Below are 22,208 nucleotides of genomic sequence, written 5' to 3' on the forward strand. Positions count from 1 at the left end.
TATGCTGTCTAGGTTGGTCATAGCTTTTCTTCCAAGGAGCAAGCGTCTTTTAAGTTCATGGCTGCAGTTACAGTCTGCAGTGACTTTGGAGCCCCCCAAAATAAAATCTCGTCACTGTTTCCATTGTTTCCCCATCTATTTGCCATGAAGTGATGGGACCAGGTTCCATGATCTTAGTTTTGTGAATGTTGAGTTTTAAGCCAGCTTTTGCACTTTTCCTCTTTCGCCTTCATCAAGAGGCTTTTTATTTTTAGTTCCTTTTCACTTCCTGCCATTAAGGTGGTGTCATCTGCTTATCTAAAGTTACTGATATTTCTCCCTGCAATCTTTATCCAGCTTGTGCTTCATCCAGCCCAGCATTTTGCATGATGTACTTTGCATATAAGTTTAATAAGCAGGGTGACAATATTCAGCTTTTATGTACTCCTTTCCCAATTTGGAACCAATCCGTTGTTCCATGTCTGGTTCTTAACTGTTGCTTCTTGACCTGCATACAGGGTTCTCAGGAGGCAGGTAAGGTGGTCTGGTATTGCCATCTCTTTAAGAGTTTTCCACAATTTTGTTATGATCCACACAGCAGAAGTAGATGTTTTTGTGGAATCCGCTTGCTTTTTCTATGATCCAGTGGATGTTGACAGTTTGATCTCTAGTTCCTCTGCTCTTTCTAACTCCAGCTTGAACATCTAGAAGTTCTCGGTTCATGTACAGTTCAAGCCTAGCTTGGAGTTGAGCATTACTTTACTAGCATGTGAAATGAGTACAGTTGTGCAGTAGTTTGAATATTCTTTGGCATTGCCTTTCTTTGGGATTGGAATGAAAACTGACCTTTTGCAGTCCTGTGGCCACTGCTGAGTTTTCCAAATTTGCTGGCAAACTGAGTGCAGCACTTTCACAGCATTATCTTTTAGGATTTGAAATAACACAGCTGGAATTCCATCACTTCTGTTAGGTCCATACCGTTCTGTCCTTTATTGTGCCCATCTGTGCATGAAATATTCCCTTGGTATCTCTTATTTTCTTGAAGAGATCTCTCGTTTTCCCCACTCTGTTGTTTCTATTTCTTTGCATTGTTCACTTAGGAAGGCTTTCTTATCTCTCTCTGCTATTCTCTGGAATTTTGCATTCAGATGGGTATATCTTTCCTTTTCTTCTTTGCCTTTCACTTCTCTTCTTTTCTCAGCTATTTGTAAGGCCTCCAGAAAATCATTTTGCCTTTTTGTACTTCTTTTTCTTAGGGATGGTTTTGATCACCGCCTCCTGTACAGTGTTATGAACCTCCATCCATAGTTCTTCAGGCACTCTATCAGATCTGATCCCTTGAATCTATTTGTCACTTCCACTGAATAATTGTAAGGGATTTGATTTAGGTCATACCTGAATGGCCTAGTGGTTTCCTCTACAGTCTTCAATTTAAGTCTGAATTTGGCAATAAGGAGTTCACGAACTGAGCCACAGTTAGCTCCCGGTTGTATTTTTCCTGACTATTTAGTGCTTTGCTATCTTCATCTTTCAGTATTGACCATCTGGTAATGTCCATATGTAGAGTTGTCTCTTGTGTTGTTGGAAGAGAATGTTTGCTATGACCAGTGTGTTCTCTTTGCAAAACTCTGTTAGCCTTTGCCCTGCCTCATTTTGTACTCCAAGGCCAAATTTGCCTGTTATTCCAGGTATCTCTTAACTTGCTACTTTTGCATTCCAGTCCTGTAAAATGAAAAGGACATCTTTTTTGGTGTTAGTTCTAGAAGATCTTGTAGGTCTTCGTAGAACTGTTCATCTTCATAGAACCATTCAACTGATAACTTTAATATGTTCTTTTTAAAATTTTGACACTGACTGAGGTAGATATTATCTCCTATTACAGAGGAAAAAACAAGTTTGGGACATCTGGCACAAATTCATACTGCTAAGTAAGTGTTAGAACTAGGATTTGGGTTCCCAAATGTATTGACTTTAACCCAGTGCTTGGAGTCCCTGCCCTCTCCTGCCTGTCTTTCCATGGGCTGGATTTTCTACAAATTACTGTTTTGTTATTGAATGTATTTTTTGCCACATGCCACAACCCTTTTGGAGAAATGGCAGCATATAAAGTTTCCTCAGTGCAATATGGGAATATGTTGCATTTGTATTATAACCTAAATCAGTGGTGTTCAGAGTGTGATTTGTGGGCCATTCATAAATTATTTGTTAAGGAAACATAAGATAAGCATAGAGAAAAAAGTAAACATTTGAAAACATTTGTAGCAGTTTGATCATATACATGATTTTACATCTTAGAAAAGCATCAGTCAGCTGTGGGTTGAAGGAGAAACTGGTTCTTTACTACAGATAGTTTGAAAATTACTCATCTAAGCTTCTTCAAAATAAAATATGGCGGAGGGGGGGGTGCCCAAGTACTGGAATTTGCATTTATTGTATATTTGATGGAAAGCTCAAAAGTTGTTCATCATCCCTTGACCTCTCTGCTGATACATAATGAATAATTTCATTTGCATTCAAATTATTGAGGAAGTATAACGAAGTCTGACCGCCTTTTCATATGAAAGAAAATAGTATAGTTCACTGCTGATGAAACTTCTACAGAGTGTTCTGTCTCAGTTTTCAACTATTTTCATAAGATTTTTGCTCTTGATGTTTTATCTAGTATTATATGTGTTCTGTGCAATATGCAGTCTTTTTAATCATATTTAAAATATTTAGACCCAGAGGGATGGTATGGGGAGGGAGGAGGGAGGAGGGTTCAGGATGGGGAACACATGTATACCTGTGATGGATTCATTTTGATATTTGGCAAAACTAATACAATTATGTAAAGTTTAAAAATAAAATAAAATTAAAAAAATACTTAAAAAAAAGGAAAATAAAATAAAATAAAATATTTAGAACCTTTTTAGCTAAATAAATAAAGAAAATCCAATTTGCTTACCTGACTCAACTTTTTTAGCTGTGAGCATGTAACACAAGAACTTAGCTGGTCATTATTGGTTAGTTTTTGTTTTGTTTTTAATACCAAATAAGAAATATATGTCTGAAGGATATGTCAATTGAAGTAACATTACTTCACAATTACACTAATACCCCAGTTACAGATAACTCATTTCATTCTCAGAAGTTACTGTTAAATTGATTTTTAGGTTACTCTTCCCCCAGGTACAAATATTGATATTTGTACCTTCAAATTGATATGTTATATCTTATACTGGAAATACTAAGGAAAAAAAATGTTCTTTTCAGTAAAATTTATGCATTTGCTTTATTCTATCTCCTAAGAATGCTTTCTTAGATTTAATGATTAGAATTTATAGTGATTTTGTACTATTTTTATACACCTTCAGAAAATCCAGTCAAGTTGATTTTTCCTTAAATTTAATTGGTTTTGCAGTTCTTTCTTTCCTGAATTTTCAGAAGCAAACTTACAAACATTTTAGTTTGTGTTCTTTCTAACCTTCATTCCATAAATCATGTATTAATATTATCAAAGTTTATGGCTTTAAATGCTAGTAAAGTAATGCTAGTAAAGTAATGCTCACAATTCTCCAAGCCAGGCTTCAGCAATACGTGAACTGTGAACTTCGTAATGTTCAAGCTGGTTTTAGAAAAGGCAGAGGAACCAGAGATCAAATTGCCAACATCCGCTGGAACATCGAAAAAGCAAAAGAGTTCCAGAAAAACATCTATTTCTGCTTTATTGACTATGCCAAAGCCTTTGACTGTGTGGATCACAATAAACTGTGGAAGATTCTGAAAGAGACGGGAATACCAGACCACCTGACCTGCCTCTTGAGAAATCTGTATGCAGGTCAGGAAGCAACAGTTAGAACTGGACATGGAACAACAGACTGGTTCCAAATAGGAAAAGAAGTATGTCAAGGCTGTATATTGTCACCCTGCTTACTTAACTTATATGCAGAGTACATCACGAGAAACGCTGGACTAGAAGAAGCACAAGCTGGAATCAAGATTGCAGGGAGAAATATCAATAACCTCAGATATGCAGATGACACCACCCTTATGGCAGAAAGTGAAGAGGAACTCAAAAGCCTCTTGATGAAAGTGAAAGAGGAGAGTGAAAAAGTTGGCTGAAAGCTCAACATTCAGAAAACGAAGATCATGGCATCTGGTCCCATCACTTCATGGGAAACAGACGTGGAAACAGTGTCAGACTTTATTTTGGGGGGCTCCAAAATCACTGCAGATGGTGACTGCAGCCATGAAATTAAAAGACACTTACTCCTTGGAAGGAAAGTTATGACCAACCTAGATAACATATTCAAAAGCAGAGACATTACTTTGCCAACAAAGGTTCGTCTAGTCAAGGCTATGGTTTTTCCTGTGGTCATGTATGGATGTGAGAGTTGGACTGTGAAGAAGGCTGAGCGCCGAAGAATTGATGCTTTTGAACTGTGGTGTTGGAGAAGACTCTTGAGAGTCCCTTGGACTGCAAGGAGATCCAACCAGTCCACTCTGAAGGACATCAGCCCTGGGATTTCTTTGGAAGGAATGATGCTAAAGCTGAAACTCCAGTACTTTGGCCACCTCATGAGAAGAGTTGACTCATTGGAAAAGACTCTGATGCTGGGAGGGATTGGGGGCAGGAGGAGAAGGGGATGAGATGGCTGGATGGCATCACTGACTCAATGGACGTGAGTCTTAGTGAACTCCGGGAGTTGGTGATGGACAGGGAGGCCTGGCGTGTTGCGATTCACGGGGTCTTGAAGAGTTGGACACGACTGAGCGACTGAACTGAACCGAATGGCTTTATATATTTTATTATGTCAGTCTTTTGTATCTGAAGCATACACTGCTCTGTGGTTGTTCATAGATGTGGTTAAGTCTAGTTTTAATAAAGAAACCATAGATTAATGAAGAAAGCTCTCACAGAATTTTTAATTTATTCCCAGTCTTAACCATTACACTTAAATCACTGTATATGAGTCCAGCTTCAGTTGGATTGTAAATTATGTGCTGTGTATAAAACATAGTTCTTGTTCTCAAGGACTTCTACCGTAGTAGAGGAAATCCAACTCTTCTATAAAACAGAATCAATTTTGAAATGGAAGTTAGTTGAGATCAATTTTTATTTACTTATTTAAATTTGAAAGTCGTCTTGGATTTCTCAGAGTAGTACTTCAAAATACTGCTTTATGTTTGGGTTTGCTGCTTTTGAGAGTTCAGAGCATGAAGATAGAACAATAAAATGGACTTTTTTCCCTCATAAACTTTATTTTAAGCCCCTGGGGTAAGATAACACAGTTTTAATGAGAAAAGTAGATTAATTATCTTGAAGGATTTACCTTACTTTATATTCTCCACTCCCAGCCCTCCCAATGGGGAAAGTATCCTGAGATCAGGGATATTCTGTCTAGTAAGCATGCAGACATACTGGTTGGCAGTTAATGTGCTGAAGTGAATAATTTCATATGTCAAGTGACTCTATTTTTAGGTGGTAGTCTCTCCAAAGATGGGATTTAAGATCTGTCTAGGTTTTTTTTTTTTTTTTAATTTTATTTTATTTTTAAACTTTACATAATTGTATTAGTCTTGCCAAATATCAAAATGAATCCGCCACAGGTATACATGTGTTCCCCATCCTGAACCCTCCTCCCACCTCCCTCCCCATACCATCCCTCTGGGTCGTCCCAGTGCACTAGCCCCAAGCATCCAGTATCGTGCATCGAACCTGGACTGGCAGCTCGTTTCTTACATGATATTTTACATGTTTCAATGTCATTCTCCCAAATCTTCCCACCCTCTCCCTCTCCCACAGAGTCCATAAGACTGTTCTATACATCAGTGTCTCTTTTGCTGTCTCGTACACTGGGTTATTGTTACCATCTTTCTAAATTCCACATATATGCGTTAGTATACTGTATTTATGTTTTTCCTTCTGGCTTACTTCACTCTGTATAATAGGCTCCAGTTTCAGAATTGTAAAGTGTGTATTGCTTTGTTTTGGAGTAACCTTACATAGGAAAGTTTTGATTTAATAGGGCTTTTTTAGTTTAGTTTTTTTAATGCAAACAGATTTTACTAATGTAGGTTATATTCTCTAGAGCAGTGATTCTTAACATTTTTTGCCTGTGTGCGTGCTCAGTCATATCAGACCCTTCGCAACCCTGTGGACTGCAGCCCGCCAGGCTCCTCTGTCCGTGGAGTTTTCCAGGGAAGAATACTGTGGTGGGTTACCATTTCCTCCGTTTGAGGATTACTTTAAAAAAACTGTTTTTGACACTGTAAGTGCACCATTCTCCAATAAAATGTAAGATATACATTTTGCATGTAATTTGAAGTAATGCACAAATCCCTAAAGCCCATTTTTATATGTATACATATATGTATATACATGTAGATCTTACATATATAGATATGTATCTTACACATATAAATATAGCTATATATCTTTATTGAGATACAATTCACATATTATGCAACTCATCTATTTAGAATATATGATTCAGTGGTTTTAAGTTCATTCATAGAGCTGTGTAACCATCCTTATAAATAGTTTTTTTAATTGAAGTGTAGTTGATTTACAAAGTATTAATTTATGCTGTATATAAAGAGATTCAGTTACACACATCTATAAATTTCTTTTTTATATTCTTTTCTGATAGGATTTATCATAGGATTCTGAGTATAGTTCCCTTTTCTCCACATTCTTTCCACCGTTTGTTATTTGTGGAGTTTTTAATAATGGCTGTGCTGACCAGTGTGAGATGGTACCTCATTGTAGTTTTGATTTGCATTTCTCTAAGAAGTAGTGATGTTGAGCATCTTTTCATGTGCCTATTGGCCATTTGTGTTTCTTCTCTGGAGACATGTTGTTTGGAGACATATTTAGGTCTTCTGCCTGTTTTTTGATGTGTTGTTTCCTTCTTGTTGTTGTTGAGTTGTTTGAGCTGTTTGTATATTTTGGAAATTAAGCCCTTCTCTGTTGCATCATTAGCAGATATTTTCTCCCATTCTGTAGGTTTTCTTTTCTTTCTTCTTTTATTTTATACAACAAATGCTAAAGGAACTTCTCTTGGCACGAAACGCAAGATAAGAAAAAGACATACAGAAAATAAACCCAAAACAATTAAGAAAATGGTAATAGGATCTTAATATTGATAGTTACCTCAAATGTAAATGGATTAAATGCACCAACCAAAAGACATAGACTGATTGGGCAGATGAAAACATGTGCATGTGTGCATTCCACTTACCCCGTCACTCTACTTAACCCCCTAAATTGTATGTAATTATTTTATATTGTTAGGTTAATCATGTTTCATGTTATAGCTTGAAATTGTAATTATCTTTTATTTTTTGTCTGGCTGTTGATTGTGAAAATTGATAAACATCTTTTACTATTGTGATTATGTAACTATTATTCACTTAATACCATTGTAGCATGCTTGGTTAACAGAAAATAATAGAATTCTCTACCACTACAACTATCATTTAATAGAAAAATAAAATAAAATATGTGGTGTTTTGTGAATATTTTTCAGTTAGCATAATGTTTTCAAAGTTCATCCATGTTGTCATATGTATCAGCACTTCATTCCTTTTTATAGTAGAATAATATTCCGTTTTTTATTTATTCGTCCATCAGTTGACAGACATTTGATTTGTTTCTCCTTGGCTATTATGAATAATGCTTCTTTGAACATTAATGTACAAATTTTTGTGTGAACGTGTTTTCATTTCTCTTGTGTATGTGTACCATACCTAGGAGTAGCATTGTTGGGTTGCATGGTAATTCTATGTTTAACCTTTTGAGAACGGCCGGACTACGTTCCAAAGCAGCTGCACCAATTTACATTCCCACCAGCTGTGTACCAGGGTACCAGCTTCTCCATGCCTTTGTCAGTACTTACTGTCTTTTTTATTTTAGCAATCCTAGTGTGGGTGAAATATCTCATGGTTCTGATTTGCATTTTCCTGATGGTTAATGATGTTGAGTTTATCACTTCATGTAATTATTGACCATTCATGTATCTTCTTTGGAGAAATGACTATTCAGATTCTTTACCCATTTTAAATTATTTGTCCTTTTATTATTGACTCGTAAGAGTCCTTTATTTATATGATTCAAGTGTCTCATCAGAAATATGGGAGATATATTTTCTTCCATTCTGTCAGTTGTCTTTTTACTTTGTTGATGACATATTTTGAAGCACAAACTTATTTCTTTTTTTTTTTTTAAGATGCATTGGTTTATTTTATCTACAGCTGCTCTGGGTCTTTTTTGCTCTGCGAAGGCTTTCTCTAGTTGCGGGGAGCGGGAGTTACTCTTCGTTGTAGCTCTTGGGCTTCTCACTGCAGGGGCTTCTCTTGTTGCAGAGCACGGGCTCTAGGCTCACAGGCTTCAGTAGTTGTGGCTCACAGGGTAAGTTGTCCCACACGCAACATTTGGGATCTTCCCAGATCAGGGCTTGAACCCGTGTCCACTGCGCTGGCAGGCAGACTTTTAACCACTGGACCGCTAGGGAAGCCCAAGCACAAAGGTTTTTCATTTCGATGAAGTCCAGTTCATTTGTTTTCCCTTTCTTGTGGTTGTATTGCTTATTCTGCTTTTAGTAGTATTCCTGAGAAATCCTAAGAAGGCCTAGAATAAATCTGAGGATTTATTCTTGTATTTTCTTCTCAGAGTTTTATAGTTCTAGCTATTAAATTTAGATGATTCATTTTGAATTGGTTTCTATGTAGGTGTGGGAAAGATTTTTTGATGTTGACTGTTTTTAAAGTCTTTATTGAATGTGTTACAATACTGCTTGTTTTATGTTTTTGTTTTTTGGCCCTGAGGCATGTGGGATCTCAGCTCCTCAACCAGAGATAGAACCCACACCCCAGGCATTGGAAGGCAAACTTGTAACCACTGGACCACCTGGGAAGTCCCCACATTGATTTTTTTAATCAATTAATTAATTAATTGGCTGTGTTGGGTCCCCATTGCATTGTGCAGGCTTCTCACTGTGGTGGCTTCTCATGCTGTAGAGTACAGGCTCTAGAGTGCAGGCTCAGTAGTTACAGCACGCGGGCTTAGTTGTCCCCTTCGTCATGTGGGATCCTCCCCGACCAGGGATCAAACCATTGTCCCCTGAGTTGCAAGGTAGATTCTTTACCACTGGACCACCAGGGAAGTCCTCCCACATTGATTTTAAAGTTGAGCCTCAATTAAATCCTTGTTAGTACTCTGTGTTATCTATTCTACTGGTGTGTAGCTATTACTCCCTAACTCAGTGGCCTAAAGCAGCAGAATTTCTGTAGATCATGAATTCGAGAGGCTTAGCTATGTAGTTCTGGCACACAGTCTCTCGTGAAATGAGTCAAGATGTCAGTTGGTACTACAGTCAAATCAAGGCTTGCCTGGGGATGAAGGATCTTCTGAAGAGATGGCTCACTTACAAGGCTGTTGGCAGAAAGCCTCAGTTCCTTACCGCAGGAACATCTCCATAAGGGCTCCTTGAAGTGTCCTTGTGCTGTTGAAGCTGGCTTTCCCCGGAGCCTGTGACCTAACAGAGAGAGAGCAGGGACGAAGCTGAAGTGCTTTTATGACCTAGTCTTGGCCATTACACATTGTCACTTCAGCCGTATTATTTTCATTAGGACTGAGGCCCAGAATCCAGCCCAAGGGACTGGAGAATTAGGCACTGCTTTTTTAAAGTAATATCAAAGAATTTGTGGACATATTTTAAACTACCACTTATGCTTGTCAGTCTTATTAGAAATTTTTGTTCGCTGGGTCTCCGTTGCTTTGCCGGCTTTTCTCTAGTTGCGGCAAGCAGGGCTAGCGCAGGCTTCTCGTTATGGTGGCTTCTCTTGTTGTGGAGCGTGGGCTCTAGGACACGTGGGCTTCAGTAGTTGGGGCACCATAGGCTCAGTAGTTGTGGTTCCCAGGCTCTAGAGCACAGTTTCAGTAGTTGTGGTGCACAGGCTTAATTGCTCTGAGGCATGTCAAATCTTCCTGGATAAGGAATCAAACCAGTGTCTCCTGCATTAGCAGGCAGATTCTTTACCACTGAGCCATCAGGGAAGCCCAGTTTTATTAGAAGTTTTATTAGTTCCAAAAAGCTAATGTTCTTTCATACTATATGCCCATACTTTTATTGCTTAATAAAATAAGATGATCTCCAAGTCATTCATTTCTTTTTTTTTTTCCCTATTGTTGTTGTTTTTAAAGTCCCTGATGTTTCTAATCTAACCAGTTTTATTACATTTTAGGATCAAAACAAAGAGGAGGTGTATGTGTATCAGAAGTGTTATATTGGCAAATATGACAGAGAAATAACATGATTTCTAATATGAACTAAGTGCAGGAATATTTCCTACTTTTTCGTAAGCCCTAAGTGCTCACAGCCATTTCTCCAGTCCCTAGGAAGGAACACATGAGTAGTTATCTCTGAAGCTGTCTTTGAATATTTCCATGACCCTGAATGCTAGCTGCCTAGAATGTTGATCACTTCTAATTCAAAACACATTTTAAAGTTAGCCATTAGGGAGAGGGTGGGATGATTTGGGAGAATGGCAGTGAAACATGTATAATGTCATATAAGAAACGAATCACCAGTCCAGGTTTGATGCAGGATACAGAATACACGGCTGGTGCACTGGAATGACCCAGAGGGATGGTACGGGGAGGGAGGGAGGAGGGGGGTTCAGGATAGGGAGCACGTGTACACCCATGGCAGATTCATGTTGATGTATGGCAAAACCAATACAATATTGTAGAGTAATTAACCTCCAATTAAAATAAATTTTAAAAATAAATAAATAGTTAGCCATTAGCTCTGAACCCATTTTAATACTTTCCTTTGTAACTTTGGTTCCTCTTGCAAACTTTGTTTTTGTAGGTAATGATTTTACATGACTTTGGAATTGGTCTCTAGGAGGACGCAGTGGGAGGATGAACACAGAAGAGCTGGAGTTATTGAGTGACTCCAAATACAGGAACTATGTAGCTGCAGTTGACAAAGCACTGAAGAATTTTGAATACTCCAGTGAGTGGGCGGATTTGATATCAGCACTTGGAAAACTTAATAAGGTATGTCTGTCTTGCTCATTTCATAAGAAGGGATAAAAATCAGAAATCTGCATCTGTATTTTCTGGATTTCTCTAAATCTTGAAGTAAAGAATTTAAAAACAACCTCAGAATTACTTTTTTAAAATTCTCCAATCTAGAATATTTTCCTCTTTATTTTTTAATTGGAGGATAATTGCTTTATAATGTTGTGTTGCTCCTGCCATACAACAATGAGAATCAGTTATAATTATATATGACTCCTCCTTCCTGAGCCCTCCTCCCCACTCCCTTGCCTACCCCTCTAGGTCATCACAGAGTGCCAGGCTGAATTACTTTTGATTCTGCTATTTTACTTCATTAATTGCATGCCTTTGTAGTTAGGCTTTTTGTTTTGTTTTGTTTTGTTTTTGAGACCAAAACCACAACAGTACTTGAAAAATATAGTTAATCTATTATTATGTATAAATGCAAGATTAGGAAACAAATATGCTAACCATGAAGGTTGACAAGTTTTTATAATTGAGTATCAGATATGGTTCTGGAGTTCCTGGCAGCAAAATGAAGAGCTGCACATGGAAAGCAGTAACTGCTGCGTCCTTTCCAAATGGAATAAAGCATCAAAGAAATGTGTTATATCCAGGCAGTTCTTAGTTACACTCAGTGCTTTTTACAGAAGTGGCAAGCAATTGCTTAGGCCTTGGGGCGAGGCCTTGGATGATCCTTCTTGACATGTCTGGTTTTTATCCACTGTTAATACAGCGGCATCACTGTTCAACTCGTAGCTTTGGATTTTGACCCCCTTTTTTTTTTAAACTTACATCAAAATTTTCTCACTTCATACCCATAGTTTTGATATTGGAGCTTCTTTAGGTTTGTTTTTAATAGCGTGTATTGAATATGAATGCTTCTAAATATTAAGTGGACCAGGGGAACAGATAGGAAAAGTGAGCACTTCTTGTAACTATTTTAACATCATCAGTTTATCATACAATTTATCCTAAAATACATATCAAGGACAATAGTTTTCAACTTTAATACTTACTATAGATAATTACCCTGATAATTTAAAAAGAAAAACTTCCATTTTCAGTGTGCCATGGATTTATCTTAAAATGAGATGCACAAACTTCTTTTTGACATGTTGACTTCTAAAATTTATCATTTGAGATTTGATAAATTCTTAAAATTTTTACAATATCTTCAAGAAATTGCATCTAAAAGTATGAGTTTGTTTAAAGGTAGTTACGTTTTTACTTATCTTGAAGGGGCTCTTTTCTGAAGACTTAGTAGGAACTTAGGCTTGTAAAAAGCTTTTTACACTTTTGTAAAAGGCACTGACTATAATTCAGAACTGCCTGGCTATAAAATGTATGTTTGGGGCTTCCCAGGTGGCACCAGTGGTAAAGAACCCACCTGCCAATGCAGGAGATGTAAGAGATGTGGGTTCCATCCCTGGGTTGGAAGATCCCTTGGAGGAGGAAATGGCAGCCCACTCCAGTATTCTTGCCTGGAGAATCCCATGGACAGAGGAACTTGGCAGGCTACAGTCCATGGGGTCGAAAAGAGTCTGACACGACTGAGCGACTGACACTACTACTAGTAGGAACTGTGTGTAAAAGCAGTTCATTAAACTTTGGAAATTAATTTGCCTAATTAAGTACTATTAATTTTTATAGTTATCCATATCATGAAAACAGATTTCACTGTATCCAGATACCACAACATAGGATATGCAATGCACCAGTGAAACTTAACTAAAGTCATCGTAATACAAGGCAAGGGTTATATATGTACAAATCTGTTGCAGATAGTCTAAATATGTTTTAGTTTAAAATTTTATCATTTATTAATATACTAAATTTTCACCTTATTTATACAAGTTTTTTAACTCAAATGATTTTAGAAAATAGTGCCGTATTTTGCTTTATTAAAAGTTTTTATTTGGTATTAGTAGAATTTCTTTATTGAAGCATTTTGTGTTATAGATCATTAACTTTCCTTCTGCAGAGGAACTTCTGGTAATGATTATTTATACTTTTCTTTCAAATATGTGTAAATATTGATTCTTTGCTCCTACATCTAAAATTCAATTTAATGTTTTAGAAATGAAAGGCAGCTAATTTAAAAAAATATTTTTTTGTAGTTGAATTCCTATTGATGTTGTGGCCTTGATTTGCTTTGCGTTTTAAAGTCTAGTTTTATTTATATTGGTTACATCCAATTGAAGACTGAATTGAAGACCATTGAAAATGTTGTATCTAAGCAGACCTCAGACCCTTCAAATTTACTTTTTTTTTTTTATGAACTGGAAGGATCTAGTGCTTTGCTTTTGTACTGCCTTTGGCAGAACAATCATTTTATATATTTTAACCTCAGTTCTTTATTTTCTAAAATAAAGGACTTCTTTTGTGTTTCATCTCAATTCCAGTTCTCGTCTATTGTACCATATACATTCTGAATGTTTATTAAGTACTCTTGCCTGGAAAATCCATGGACGGAGGAGCCTGGTAGGCTGCAGTCCATGGGGTCACTAAGAGTCAGATACGACTGAGCGACTTCACTTTCACTTTTTACTTTCATGCATTGGAGAAGGAAATGGCAACCCACTCCAGTGTTCTTGCCTAGAGAACCCCAGGGCCGGGGAAGCCTGGTGGGCTGCCGTCTATGGGGTTGCACAGAGTCGGACACGACTGAAGCGACTTAGCAGCAGCAGCAGCAGCATTTTGCCATAATACTCTGAAGAACTTCATTTATAAATCTTCTATTATTTAAATAAATTAATCTCCTTTGGGTGGTATTTATGAGTGTGCATCTTCTATAAATTCTACCTTGACCATCTTTTCTAAAGAAATGCGGTGGTTGAATACAGCAATATGTATTTGGTCCAGTTGGGAAATTAGTAAAAGCAAATGGACAAGTATAATCTTATGTGTGTTCTTGCTGTAAAATGATATACTACAGCAGTGGTTGTTCCTCTTCCAACTACATGTTTTTGTTGAGGTTCAGTTTTCTAAATATATTTCAAACAGTGTATCAGAAAAAAAAAGGTTGAAGGCTGTTAAAAGATTTTCAAAAATCTAAAATAGTACCTTTCTTCTGAGCAAATTTATTTTGGAAAATACTATTATTTTTCATAAAAATGTTATTTCTGTTTACATGTAACAAATTGATTTTTTAACAAATTAGTAAATATTTTTAAATCCTCAGTTTTAATTTTCAGTCTAGTTTTACTGATGTAACTGACAAAAACAAAAGTTTTTTTTACATCCTCTCTAATTTTTTCTCCTTTGAAGTCCTATATCAAGGATTTTTGATAATACTATGCCAGAAAATGGAAGTAAAATGAAATGCAGTATTCTTTCTCAACTGAATTAAGATGTTTTCTTCAAGGTTTTACAAAATAATGCAAAATACCAAGTAGTACCCAAAAAGCTGACCATAGGCAAGCGCCTAGCTCAGTGTCTGCATCCAGCACTACCGGGTGGAGTTCATCGGAAGGCACTTGAAACGTACGAAATTATCTTCAAAATCATTGGACCTAAGCGACTTGCCAAAGATCTCTTTTTATATAGGTGAGATCATTTTACTATGTGTTTGCGTGTAAATAAAGTATTTTAAAACTTTTTTATGTTTTTTGCAGTAAAAGCTAAACAATTGAAAACTCCTTAATGATGAAAGTTTTCAATATCAGTTGTAATTATTTTGATAAAAAAGTACATTAGAAAAATTTACTTAAATTTAAAAGCATTGTGTTTTATTTATTTATTATGGCTCACTGTGCAGCTTGTGAGATCTTAGTTCCCTGACAGGATCAAACCTGGATCCTCTGGAATGGAAGCACAGAGTCTTAACCACTGGAACACCAGGGAATTCCCAGTACTCTGCAGTTTTACTGTGATGTATTCCTACCTGGAGAATCTCATGGACAGAGGAGCCTGGCAGGCTACAGTCCATGGGGTTGCAAAGAGTCGGACATGACTGAGCGACTAACACAACATTTAGAGATAAATGGGCTTCCTTGGTGACTCAGATGGTAAAGAATCTGCCAACAATTCAGGAGACCCAGGTTAGATCCCTGGGTTGGGAAGTCCCCTGGAGGCGGGCATGGCAACCCCCTCCCGTATTCTTGCTTAGAGAATCCTATGGACTGAGGAGCCTGGTGGGCTACAGCCCATAGGGTCACAAAGAGTTGGACACAAGTGAGCAACTATCACTTTCACTTTCATCTTTTTATTTATCCTGGTTGGGATTCATTGGGATTTTAAAATATGTGAATCAGTGTTATGTATGTTCAGTCCCTAAGTTGTATTCAGTTCTGCAGCCCCATGGACTGTAACGTGACAGGCTCCTCTATTCTCTGTCTCCTGGAGTTTGCTCAGACTCATGTAGATTGAGTCAGTGATGGTATCTAACTATCTCATCGTCTGCCAACCCCTTCTTCTTTGCCTTCAGTCTTTCCCAGCCAGCATCAGGGTCTTTTCCAGTGAGTCTACTCATCCCATCAGATGGCCAAAGTATTGGAACTTCAGCTTCAACATCAGTCCTTCCAATGAATTAAATATTCGTTCAAACCCTGAAGGTTGAATTGACTGGTTTGAACTCCTTGAAATCCAAGGGACTCTCAAGAGTCTTCTTCAGTACCACAATTCAAAAGCATCAATTCTTTAGCGCTTAGCCTTCTTTATGTTTCAGCTCTCAAATATCCATACATGACTACTGGAAAAACCATAGCTTTGAGTGTACAGAACTTTGTCAGCAAAGTGATGTCTCTGCTTTTTAATATGATGTGTAGGTTCGTCATAGCTTTCATTTCAAGGACTGTGTGCTGTGCTTAGTCGCTCAGTCGTGTCCAACTCTTTGCGACCCCATGGACTGTAGCCCATCAGGCTCCTTTGTCCATGGGGATTCTCCAGGCAAGAATACTGGAGTGGGTTGCCATGCCCTCCTCCAGAGGATCTTCCCAACCCATGGATTGAACCCATGTCTCCCACATTGCAGGTGGATTCTTTGTCTGAGCCAGCAGGGAACAGGTGTTTATTAATTTCATGGCTGCAATCACCACACACAGTGATTTTGGAACCCAGGAAAATAACTGTCACTGCTTCCACATTTTCTCCTTCTATTTCCCATGAAGTGATGGGACTGGTTGCCATGATCTTAGTTTTGTTAATGTTGTTTCAAGCCAGCATTTTTACTCTCCTCTTTCACTCTCATCAAGAGGCTCTTTAGTTCCTCTTCATTTTCTGCCACTAGAATGATATCATCTGCAATGTCTGAGGTTGTTGATTTCTCCCAGCAATATTGATTTTAGCTTGTGATTCATCCAGCCTGGCATTTCGCATGATGTACTCAGCATATAAGTTAAATAAGCAGGGTGACAATTTACAGCCTTGTCGTACTCCTTTCCCAATTTGAAACTGTTTAGCTATTCCATGTCTGGTTCTAACTGTTGCTTCTTGACCTACAGGTTTCTCAGGAGACAGGTAAGGTGGTCTGGTATTCCCATTTCTAAGAATTTTCCACAGTTTGTTGTGATACAGTCAAAGGCTTTAGTGTAGTCAGCGAAGCAGAAGTAGATGTTTTTCTAGAATTTCCTTGCTTTCTTCGTGATCCAGCGAATATTGACAATTTGATCTCTGGTTCCTCTGCCTTTTCCAAACCTAGCTTGTACATCTGGAAGTTCTCAGGTTACATACTCCTGAGGCTGAGCTTGAAGGATTTTGAGCTTTACCTAGCTAGCATATGAAATGAGTGCAGTTGTCTGGTAGTTTGAACTTTCTTTGGCATTTCCCTTCTTTGAAATTGTATGAAAACTGACTGTTTCTGGTCCTAAGGCCACTGCTGAATTTTCCAAATTTACTAACATATTGAGTGCAGCACTTTAACATCATCTTTTAGGATTTTAAATAGCTCATCTGGAATTACGTCACCTCCACTAGACCTGTTTGTAGTGATGCTTCCTAAGGCCTATTTGACTTTACACTCCAGGATATCCAGCTCTAGGTGATGGACCACACCACTGTGGTCATTCATGTCATTAAGACTTTTTTGTACAGTTCTGTGTATTCTTGCCACCTCTTCTTAATCTCTTCTACATCTGTTAGGTTCTTACTGTTTCTGTCCTTTATCATGTCCATCTTTGCATCAAATATTGTCTTGGTATCTCTAATTTTCTTGAAGAGATCTCTAGTCTTTCCCATTCTATTTAATAGTTTTCTTGTATTTCTTTGCATTGTTTACTTAAGAAGGCTTTCTTATCTCTCCTCGCTATTCTCTGAAACTCTACCTTCAGTTTATCTTTCCCTTTGTCCCTTGCCTTTCACTTCTCTTCTTTTCTCAGTTATTTGTAAAGCCTCCTCAGACAACCACTTTGCCTTCTTGCATTTCTTTTTCTTGGTCATGGTTTTGGTCAATGCCTCCTGTATGATGTTATGAACCTCTGTTGGTCATTCTTCAGGCACTCTGTCTACCAGATCTGATTCCTTACATCTATTTGTCACCTCCACTGTATAATCATAAGGGATTTGATTTAGGTTGTACCTGAATAGCCTAGTGGTTTTCCTTACCTCCTTCCATTTAAGCTTGAATTTTCCAATAAGGAGCTCATGATATGAGCCACAGTCAGCTCCATGTCTTGTTTTTGCTGACTGTAGGGAGCTTCTCCATCTTCAGCTGCAAAGAACATAATCTGTCTGATTTTGATACTGACCATCTGGTGGTATCCATGTATAAAGTTGTCTCTTGGATTGTTGGAAAAGGGTGTTTGCTATGTCCGGCATGCTCTTTTGACAAAACTCCGTTAGCCTTTGCCCTGCTTCATTTTGGACTATCAGGCCAAACTGGCCTGTTATTATGGATCTCTCTTCCTACTTTTGCATTCCAATCCCCTGTGATGAAAATGAAATCTTTTTTTGGTGTTAGTTCTAGAAGGTCTTGTAGGTTTTCATGGAATCTGTCAACTTCAGCTTCTTCGGCATCAGTGGTTGGGGCATAGACTTGGATTACTGTGACATAGAATGGTTTGCCTTGGAAACAAACCAAGATCTTCCTTTTGTTTTTGAGATTGCACCCAAGTACTGCATTTCAGACTCTCTTGTTGATTATGAGTGCTATTCCATTTCTTCTAAGGGGTTCTTGCCCACAGTGGTAGATGCAGTGGTCATCTGAATTAAATCCACCCATTCCAGTCCATTTTAGTTCACTGATTCCTAAGATGTCTGTGTTCACTTTTGCCATCTCCTGCCTGACCTCGTCCAGTTTACCTTGATTCTTGAACCTTACATTCCAGGTTCCTATGCACCATTTTTCTTTACAGTGTCGGACTTTACTTTCACTACCAGACACATCCACAACTGAGCATCATTTCTGCTTTGGCCCAGTCGCTATCTTCTTTCTGGAGCTATCGGTTATTACCTTCCACTCTTCCCCAGTAGCGTGTTGGACAGTTTCCAGCCTGGAGGGGCTCATCTTCCGGTGTCGTATGTTTTTGCCTTTTTATATGATTCATGGGGTTCTCGTGACAAGAATACTGGAATGGGTTGCCATTCCCTCCCCCAGTGGACCACATTTCGTCAAAACTCTTCATTATGACCCATCTGTCTCTGGGGGCCCTGTACGGCATGGCTCATAGCTTCTTTGAGTTGCACAAGCATCTTCACCATGACAAGACTATGATCCGTGAATGGGTTTGAGTCAATACCTTTCATCAATTCTGAAGTCTTTTTAAATTGCCTTTACTCCATATATTCTCTCTTCCTTTTTTTGGAGCTATGATTTAAAACATGTTAGAACTTTTCATTCTGGCTTCCCCGTATCTTATCCTCTCTTTCCTTTTAGTTTGATGCAGTCCCACTTGTTTATTCTTGATTTTGCTGCCTTTGCTCTAGGTTACCTGTCCCAGAATATCACTGCCGAGACCAATGTCAAGGAACTTTTATGTATATATTCTCCTCTGTTTTATAATTTCAGGCCTTATATTTAAGTGTTTAATCCATTTTGAGTTAACTTTTGTGAGTGGCATGAGATAGGGATCTTATTTCATTCTTTTACATGTGCATATTTAGTTTTCCTGTCTCATTCTTGACACCGGCGATACAGATAGCCTTTTGTACATTTTGGTCAGCGTTGTCATGAGTTTATCATATTTTTAGTCTTTTTAAAAACAAACTTTTGATTTCATTGATCTATTTTACTGTGTATGTTTCTTCTCTTTAAATTCCTTGTGGATTTTTTGAAAGTCAGTAATAGGTATTTTTTAATACTGATAATACTACTATGTTGAAGAGCACTTTAAAAAAAACTGAGAATTGCTCAGTGTTACATGTAATAACTGACAGATTCCTTCCTTAAGGCAAAACTTTTCAATATAACTCATGTCTGCTCCTTTTTAAACAGAAAGTTTATCTTAAGAAACAACTATTTCACAAAGTTGCAGTGTATCTAATTTTATTAGCAGTATGTTATATAAGAATAAATTAATTCTAGAATACTATGTCTAAATATGGCAGACAGTCTTACATACACATACCTTATGAGTAAAATTGTTATTCTGTATTTTTTAGAGTATAGCTAATTTAAAAACTAGAATTTGTATTACGTTGGATTTTTAAATTTTTAGTTTAATCTAAAGGTTTATTCTTTAGCATAATTAAATACCAATACTTTTAAAATTCTGTAACCTATTACATGATAAAACATATTGTGTCTTCAAGTTTCTTTCTTTAATGTGATACAGTACACTAAGCTGTCACTAAGAACACTAGATGTGCAATTTGAGCCCCATCAAATATTAAGTGGGTGTGTAAAGTAAACTTTTGCTAATACAAATCCTAGAGAGGGATTTTAGAGCTGACAGCATTCAAGTGTCCGAGAATGACTGAAATCAGCCAGTATCTTGTGAATAATAAGTAGGGAAAAGGAACAGGACCATTCTGTGAATATTTGCTGTGTCCTGTCCAACTCTTTGTTACCCATGGACTGTAGCCTGCCAGGCTTCTCTCTGTCCATGGGATTCTCCAGGCAAGAATACTGGAATGGGTTGCCATTGACTTCTCTAGGGGATCTTCCCAACCCAGGATCAAATCTTCATCTCCTGTATCTCCTGCATCAGCAGGCAATACTTTACCACTGAACCACTTGGAAATATTCATGGGAAGTCTCGTGAATATTTAGGAGTTACATTATTTAAAGGGCAGGTGGACGAAAGTAGTCAGTGGAAAGGAACAAGAGTCAGAGAGAGAAAATATACCAGGAGACAGAGCTCACCTGGAAGCCAAAACTGGAATGAGTTTCAAGAGAAAGTTGTGGTGAATAGTATCAAATACTGCAGACAAATGAAACAGTCAGGACTGAAAGTAGACCAACAAATGTGGCCTTTAGTAGAGAATGGTGATGATATTGAGAACAGTTTTAATAGAGCGGGTAGACGTATCAGAAGGTGATAGACAGAAGTGGTTTTTTTGTTTGTTTTTTCCTCCAAAAGTTGAAGTAGGAAGACAGCTTCAAGCCAGGAAGTAATTAAGATAAAGGTTTTAGAATTTTGTTGTCATTTGTTCTCTTTTTAGAATCATTGGGAGAAATTTAAGCACAGTTGTTAGTGCAGGAAGAAAGAAATTATATGAAAGAAAAAGTATGTTGGATAAAACAGGGCCCTGGGAAAGGTAGACATTGGACCCTGAGGCAAGGCTACTACTGTAGTTTTAAGTCACACTGTACCTAAAGTTGAAGGCAGAAATGTGGGAAGTTGAGGGAGTTCCCACTAGATGACCTCTGTTTTCAGTATAAAGTAGGAGCAAGACAGATTCTTAATTCATTTATTAAGCACTTTGTAAAGGCAGGACTTGGTTTTAAGGTCTTCAGTTCAGTTCAGTCGCTCAGTCGTGTCCGACTCTTTGCGACCCCATGAATCGCAGCACGCCAGGCCTCCCTGTCCATCACCAACTCTTGGGGTTCACCCAGACTCACGTCCATTGAGTCAGTGATGCCATCCAGCCATCTCATCCACTGTCGTCCCCTTCTCCTCCTGCCCCCAATGCTTCCCAGCATCAGAGTCTTTTCCAGTGAGTCAACTCTTCACGTGAGGTGGCCAAAGTACTGGAGTTTCAGCTTTAACATCATTCCTTCCAAAGAAATCCCAGGGCTGATCTCCTTCAGAATGGACTGGTTGGATTTCCTTGCAGTCCAAGGGACTCTCAGGAGTCTTCTCCAACACCACAATTCAAAAGCATCAATTCTTCAGCGCTCAGCCTTCTTCACAGTCCAACTCTCACATCCATACATGACTACTGGAAAAACCATAGCCTTGACTAGACGAACCTTTGTTGGCAAAGTAATGTCTCTACTTTTGAATATGCTACCTAGGTTGGTCATAACTTTCCTTCCAAGGAGTAAGTGTCTTTTAATTTCATGGCTGCAATCACCATCTTCAGTGATTTTGGAGCCCCAAAAAATAAAGTCTGACACTGTTTCCACCGTTTCCCCATCTATTTCCCATGAAGTGATGAGACCGGATGCCATGATCTTCGTTTTCTGAATGTTGAGCTTTCAGCCAACTTTTTCACTCTCCTCTTTCACTTTCATCAAGAGGCTTTTGAGTTCCTCTTCACTTTCTGCCATAAGGGTGGTGTCATCTGCATATCTTAGGTTCTTGATACTTCTCCTGGCAATCTTGATTCCAGCTTGTGTTTCTTCCAGTCCAGCGTTTCTCATGATATACTCTGCATATACGTTAAATAAGCAGGGTGACAATATACAGCCTTGACGTACTCCTTTTCCTATTTGGAACCAGTCTGTTGTTCCATGTCCAGTTCTAACTGTTGCTTCTTGACCTACATACACATTTCTCAGGAGGCAGGTCAGGTGGTCTGGTATTTCCATCTCTTTCAGAATTTTCCATAGTTTATTGTGATCCACACAGTCAAAGACTTTGGCATAGTCAATAAAGCAGAAATAGATGTTTTTCTGGAACGCTCTTGCTTTTTCGATGATCCAGTGGATGTTGGCAATTTGATCTCTGGTTCCTCTGCCTTTTCTAAAACCAGCTTGAACATCAGGAAGTTCATGGTTCACATATTGCTGAAGCCTGGCTTGGAGATTTTTGAGCATTACTTTACTAGCATGTGAGATAAGTGCAATTGTGTGGTAGTTTGAGCATTCTTTGGCATTGCCTTTCTTTGGGATTGGAATGAAAACTGACCTTTTCCA

The 22,208-nt window shown here is 38.0% G+C and overlaps 1 protein-coding gene across 8 annotated transcripts in view; it reads left to right on the forward strand.

Annotated features, from left to right (window-relative positions):
* Window positions 1–22,208, forward strand: part of DOP1A (DOP1 leucine zipper like protein A) — a 125,184-nt gene that overhangs the window by 27,082 nt on the left and 75,894 nt on the right. For 7 of the 8 annotated variants that reach the window (XM_070795785.1, XM_070795786.1, XM_070795787.1 and 4 more), the window contains exons 2-3: window positions 10,836–11,026; window positions 14,397–14,578. In XM_070795785.1, coding sequence (XP_070651886.1) covers window positions 10,889–11,026; window positions 14,397–14,578 — 320 coding nt within the window. In that variant the 5' untranslated portion in view covers window positions 10,836–10,888. Of the gene's footprint in view, window positions 1–10,835; window positions 11,027–14,396; window positions 14,579–22,208 lie in introns of those variants that run through there. The other variant, XM_070795792.1, reaches the window with a different exon arrangement.

This window comes from Bos indicus, chromosome 9 (assembly GCF_029378745.1).
Source record: "Bos indicus isolate NIAB-ARS_2022 breed Sahiwal x Tharparkar chromosome 9, NIAB-ARS_B.indTharparkar_mat_pri_1.0, whole genome shotgun sequence".
In the NCBI taxonomy this organism is placed as follows: Eukaryota; Metazoa; Chordata; class Mammalia; order Artiodactyla; family Bovidae; genus Bos; species Bos indicus.